We start from the raw sequence: 6,393 nt of genomic DNA, 5'->3' as shown, positions 1-6,393 counted from the left end.
TTTTGAACAGGACTGAATGCGGGATGTGAGGAATAGCAATAGAAAAAGCTCGGACACTTTTGGCGATGGTGAGAATGTGCAGGAAAGTTCATCTAAACTACATAAAGACTTTTTCTTCAGATGTTTTTGTTGAGGAAAAGACTCGTTAATAAATAAAGACTAAAACGGTACTTTTAGGATGTTCTTTAAAACGATGTCTGTACGGTAGAGTATATCTGAATTTGATACTTTACTGTTCAATAATGTTCAACAGACTTTTTCAGATTTTCAAAGGCTAATGCCAATAAAGCACAGGGCGACTGATTGCTGATATAACATGCCAATATACTGTTTTCTTGTGTTTGTTGCATCCGATAATAAATATAACAATTTAAGAACAAAAGCTAAATAAACATGAATTTACTCTGTTTTTGTATGCATTACCTCTGTTTGCTTGAGTATATCTGAAATTTTGATTTCAATTTAACTCCTACTTTTGTCAGCATAAAAAGGGAGAAGCGGCGTCCGTCCCCTGAAGATGACGATGTCATCATCTTGTCAGATAATGACTCCCCCAGTTCCCCGATGAATGGCTTGAGACACTTCAAGGAGCTGGACATAGACCTGCTCATGGTGAGAAGCTAAACGTCGCGCAACTGCCCGGCTACTGTACTACTAAAGCACTGGAGACACGTTAAAATTAGGGTGGCAAATAACTATTATTTTCAAAATCCATTAATTTGCCAATCATTTTCTTGAGTAATAGATAATTGTTTCTCCTGTAAATTATAGGGAAAAGTTTAAAATGTCCCTTCCGAGTTTCTCAATGTGAAGTCTTTACATTTGTTGTCCTTCCAAAATCCAAGGATATTTAGTTTAATGTGAAATAAAACCACGACAAGAAGCTAAAAACAGCATTGTTGCCTAAAAATTATATGAATGGTTAATCTGTTATTAATATCGGTGGCACTTATTTTTATCGTGATCATAAGTTGACTCATCATTGGCGTAACTTTTGCATTGGCTATTACTTTTTTAAAGATTTTAACTGTGGACATGTTTTATTTCTGAATAGTTAATTTACAGTGTATGCATTTCATTGTCTGAACAAAGTAGTTGAAAGTGGACAGTTTGGCTCCATGATCAAATGTTAATGTCCTTTGTAAAGCAAATGATGAAAGCGATGTTGTTTTCTTTGGATTGTAGAAGAGCAGCCCAGCGGAGAGGGTGCACATCATTAAGCAGCTGAAGGAGGAGCTGAGACTGGAGGAGGCCAAGCTGGTGCTTCTGAAGAAACTTCGACAGAGCCAGATACACAAGGACACACCTCAGAATGTAAACGGTTCTCTCCCACATCAGCAGAGCCACACAATTAGTTGCACATCCCCACAACACAGTCTACCACTTAAAACATCCTTTTTATTTTTTTAATGTCTGTCTCAATTTTCTTTTCAGCCCTCCGGTCTGTCCGGCTCCTCTGCGCCTCCTCCTCTCATTCGAGGAACAATTACAAGCAACAAAGGCTCTCAGCAGGTTAATGCTCTACTAACACACTTAGGCAGCCTATCTGTGTGACAGCACCTTTATTCTATAATTCATATTGTTTGTGATTTTATTTTTCTTTGACTAGATTTTGACAGCCAAGAGTTCAGGCACGGTCATCCCTCCGCCGCTGGTGAGAGGAGGGCAGCAGATGTCGTCCAAACATAGCTCCCAGATCATAATGCCACCTCTGGTCAGAGGGGCACAGGTGAGTCAAGGGAATATGTTAACAACATGCTTAGCTATTAAAATGACTTTTTATTTGGTTTAAATGTCAGGGCAATGATAGCCTGAGTTGTACCACTGCGGTTTTTCACTCTTGGACAATCTACAGGCAGATTAATTCACATACATTAGTACTTATGATCTCTTTTTGCAAGTCTCTCTTTGTGTGCACCTTTTGCTTGGGGCTTTTGATGCCCCTCCCTTGTTCCATCCCTCTCATTGTACTAGTTAGCCCATCTCTATCTCTCCACAGCAAATCCACGCTCTGCGCCAGCAGCAGCAGCAGTTGGCTGCCTCTGGAGGATCAGGACCCCCTCCTCTGCTGATGGGCTCCAGGACGTCAGCCCCCACAAATCAAGGCCAGAGAGGAATGCTCAACTCAGGCCTCATCAGAATTGGTAGCAGTGTAAACACACTGGTCAGTATCTCACAGTTGCTTTAAGCACTTACATACTAACAAAGCACTTATATACTAACAAAGGACTGGCTTATCTAAAGCCTGTTGAGTAGCACTTAAAATGTTTTGGCTCTATGAAACCTAATGTACTTATATGATTCTGTTTTCTTCAAGTTTGTATCTTCTTGGTCGAATGCACTTATTGTAAGTCGCTTTGGATAAAAGCATCATCTAAATGAAATGTAATGTAAACATTGCATGAACAATGTGTTTTGAACCCATTGTGGAAAATTAAAATGTCCGAATCATGTTGAGGTACTTTTAATTTGCCTGATAAGTATTTGTGCACAAACTGACCAAACAAATGCTTGTTCCGGTTTAGAAACTGATCTTCAATCGTCTTAATTTCAGTAAAAAAATCTAGTACCAAAAAAGAAACGGATAGCATTAGTTAACAATAACTTTCATCCTTGATCACAATTTCCCAATCAAATTGTAGGCTAACATTATTTATAAACAAACAATAAACATGTATTTGTATAGGCCTACTTGCTGATCTGCTGATCCAGCAGAATACAGACGGAACAGATTCCTCCATTCTAGATCCGTCTTTATAGCTGAAGAAATGGATGAAAGCCTTCAAAAAATGGTGGCTTTTTATTTTTTATATCAGCGTTTGAGGCGAAGAAAGCGGGCGTCTAAACGCTTGAGGCTTTGTACTACTATTCCGGTGCGAAACAAATCGACACCACATCATTTTACCAGATTAAAACTATTAGCATTATGTTGTTTACATTAAAGCTAACTTTTAGCTACAGCTTAATAAACTAGCATAGTTGTCGTCGCTAACGTCGGGGGCTGTACCGTGTGCTTCCGTTTACAATTTGTCGTCGGTAAACTGACGGTTAACAACTGTTTTATATGACTTAACTACAGAAGAAAAGCTTTTAAAACAACTTTGCATATTGAGTTAAATGTAATGACCAATATAATGACTTAGTTTATGAGGTGGCAAATCTCGTAGGTCAAACAGTTGACTGCAAGTGATAGCCCGCCAGTTAGAAACAAAACACTTCAGTCTATAAATATTGTGTACGTCTTTATCTGGTAATACTGTGAAATCCACTGCTTACATTACCTTCACTTTAGGTAAACATGACGCAATTACCCATAACCACCCTTTTCTTTCGGAGGGCTGAAATGAAGGTGACGTTACAGTGTCGTGTGATAAATGTACCTAGAAAACGTGGTTGTCTGTTTAGGTGGTTTTGCTAAAAACAGGTAGTGACATGTCTTAATAATCACAAACCTACTGTTTAATTGAATGCATGCTATTCTTTAGACCTATAAATCACTGAGGGCTATACTATCGATCGTGGTTGGTCAATAGCTATACATGTAATATGAGCCATAGTTGTACAATTGAATAATTGTATTCTATAGGTGTTGTTAAATATTTTCATATTTGAAATGGTCTAAGGAAGCTTTGAATAGGGGTCCAATAGTATGATCATAATCATCACATTTGGTAACTTCAGCATTGCTCAGACAAGTAAAAAATATTCTGATCATGACTGGGTCTTTACACCTGTCTTGTTTCTGCATGCCTTTGCTTGTTTCATAGGCCTCAGCATCCAGTTTGAAGGGCTCTTCCTCAGGACGCGGCTGGTCTTTGATTGGCGTGAATGAGTCTCCAGCCAGCCGCCGAGCTGCAGCTAAACTCGCCCTGCGCAAACAACTGGAGAAGACCCTGCTGGAGATTCCCCCACCCAAACCCCCTGCTCCAGAGTTTAACTTCCTGCCCTCTGCGGCCAATAATGAGTTCATTTACCTGGTGGGACTCGAGGAAGTGGTACAGAATCTGCTTGATACCATCCATAGAGGTGTGTTACTTTTTACTTTTTTGTTTACTTTATTATTTTCTTTGCTGTTAATGTTATAGGTCCAGTGTATATCTTATGATGGATTGCCATTGGAAACATTGAAAAGCAATTTTGTGATATCTGATGGGAATGTAGTATATTGTGACATTTTTGAACAACTAATAGAAAAATTCATTGAGAAAATGATTCATGAAAATACTCATTAGTTTCAGCCCTTGGTGTTAGGCTAAGATATGGGACTTGTGTTAGCAATTGTCTTTACCCAATGTTATGGAATTGAAGTCATGCCTTCACCACTTTCACCAAGGAGTTAAATATATTGGTCTCCCTGTATCTATTTCTTTATAATGACTTGTGTGACACCAAACAAGCACCTCTGTATGTTTTCAATCAGTTTCCCATCTCACTCCATCCAGGAAAGACAGGTGTAGCACTGTCCAAGACCATTCCCAGAGAGCCCTTCACCTGCACCCAGTGCAACACTGACTTCACCTGCCGCTGGAGACATGACAAGACAAAAGGCGGGGCACTCCTCTGTGAACACTGTATGTCATCCAATCAGAAAAAGCTTTTAAAGGCGGAGCATACCAATAGGCGGAAAGCGGCGTTTGTCAAAGCACTGCAACAAGAGCAGGAAATAGAGCAGCGCATTTTTCAGCAGACTTCCTCATCAGTGTCTCGCAGTAGCTCCTCTTCGTCGATGAAGGCTGAGAAGCTGGTGTCCCATCAGCTGAAGCAGGCACACGCCAGAGCGTCCTCTATGCACCACCTCCAACAGGCCAGCCGAGGATCCAACATGGTCTACCATCACTCAATCAAGCAGGTTGGAGTAATTTGTTATCTTAAAGAGAAGCATTTGTGCGGTCCAGAGAACTGTAACTTACGATCCACTGTATGTTTCTTAACTCCCCTCAGAGTTCCCAGGGCCAGCTGTCCCATGGTGTCTCATCCTTGGGGCTGAGGGGCGTCCCCCACTCTTTCTCCTCCTCCTCCCAGCTGCAGAGTGCAGTGGCGGCTGCAGCTTTGGTCAGCCGGCCAGGGAAGCATGCATCCCCACCGCTCTGTCCAGAGTTCAAAGGTGAGCAGCAGTGGAACCGCCGGCGGCAGGAATATCAGCGGTGGTAGTGCTTCATCCACTGCATGGAAGAAGCAGAGCAGGTAGACTCACATTAATACCAGCCTGCCGACTGACATCGGCTCTCTTTCAAATTCCTGTCTGGTCCCGAAGCAATCCTTGAACATCCTACTTTCAAACATTTCTAAAGTTAAGGAATCTTATACAAAAGTTGAGGAGGAAATGTTTTCGGACAAGGCAATCCCACTCTCCAGTCCTACCCCTGCCAGTGATCTCAATAATTCTCTTTTAGTCCCCCAGTTTGGTGGTTTGTTAGTTTTCCTTGGGTGTCACTCCTAATCCTTAGAGTGAGATGTTTCTCATTATCTTTTAAGTCTGTCTGTTTTCTATTGGGAAACGGGTTGATATATCGTCAGGCGTTCTGAAATGATTGTTCTACTTGNTTACCCCCCATTTCTCAAGGGCCGTGATTATGAAGAAAAACTAAACACTTGCGTTTATTCCCCATGACTTGCCTAGATTTGCCCTTTTAATGCCCCTTTTTTTCATGAGCCCACACTTGCGTTCCAAAATACTATTCCAAAAATTAAATTACAACCGCCTCTAGGGAAATAATAGTACATGTTTGTCAAGAAGACAAACGGATAAAGTTTCGAGAAACTAAATTCACTATTTAACGTCTATTACACTTACGTGAGTTAATTTGCCCGTCCATGTTTAGTCGTTCCTCGGTACCTCCATGTATGTACAGAATAAAAAAACAAGAATAAGTTAAGGTATTAATACTACCGGCACTCGTACACATTGGAGAATGAACGCATCTTATAGATAATAGTACGTTTACCTAATGTCTTCCCGAACAGGAGTACTGCAACCCTGGTTCCAAGAGTTCGTTAGGGAAGGCGGTATACCGTTTAACTAGGGAAACTACAAACTTGAATGATGTCATGTCCTTTCCTGTCTCCATTCATTGCTCTCTTCTAACATTCTCCTCTCCTATATGACATCCTCCAGAAGCAAAGATTCTCTTCTTGTTGTGTCGTATACGACCGCTGAGTTGACTTAAAGGTTTTTTGTTTTTGTAAAAAATTAGGCGACCGAATCAGAAACAGACAGACAACACAAAACCAAAACTCGACTTCCAGCTTGTTACCAAAACGAAAAAAATAGATATTAATCCTTTTCAGGTTTTTGGAGTACTAGTAACTCGTTGAAAGTTTCAACATTTTCGATTAAACAATGAATTATATTTCTCCCTACCTTCAAAACTGCTAGTACCTAATCAACACATA

General features: G+C 40.6%; 1 protein-coding gene across 1 annotated transcript; it reads left to right on the top strand.

Moving 5' to 3' along the window:
• Positions 1-450: 450 nt before the first annotated feature.
• On the top strand, positions 451-5,165 carry LOC104968054 (transcriptional repressor p66-alpha-like; the record flags this gene model as incomplete). Its single annotated transcript, XM_010797608.1, has 8 exons — positions 451-612; positions 1,186-1,314; positions 1,435-1,512; positions 1,610-1,729; positions 2,000-2,164; positions 3,768-4,026; positions 4,443-4,849; positions 4,942-5,165. Coding segments are annotated over 8 exons (1,530 nt in total), but the record flags the coding sequence as incomplete, so codon positions are not given.
• Positions 5,166-6,393: the final 1,228 nt, after the last annotated feature.

Source organism: Notothenia coriiceps, unplaced genomic scaffold (assembly GCF_000735185.1).
Source record: "Notothenia coriiceps isolate Sejong01 unplaced genomic scaffold, NC01 NC01_scaffold00038202, whole genome shotgun sequence".
In the NCBI taxonomy this organism is placed as follows: domain Eukaryota; kingdom Metazoa; phylum Chordata; class Actinopteri; order Perciformes; family Nototheniidae; genus Notothenia; species Notothenia coriiceps.
Note: the sequence above shows the minus strand (reverse complement) of the source record. Positions and strands in the feature narration are given on the sequence as shown.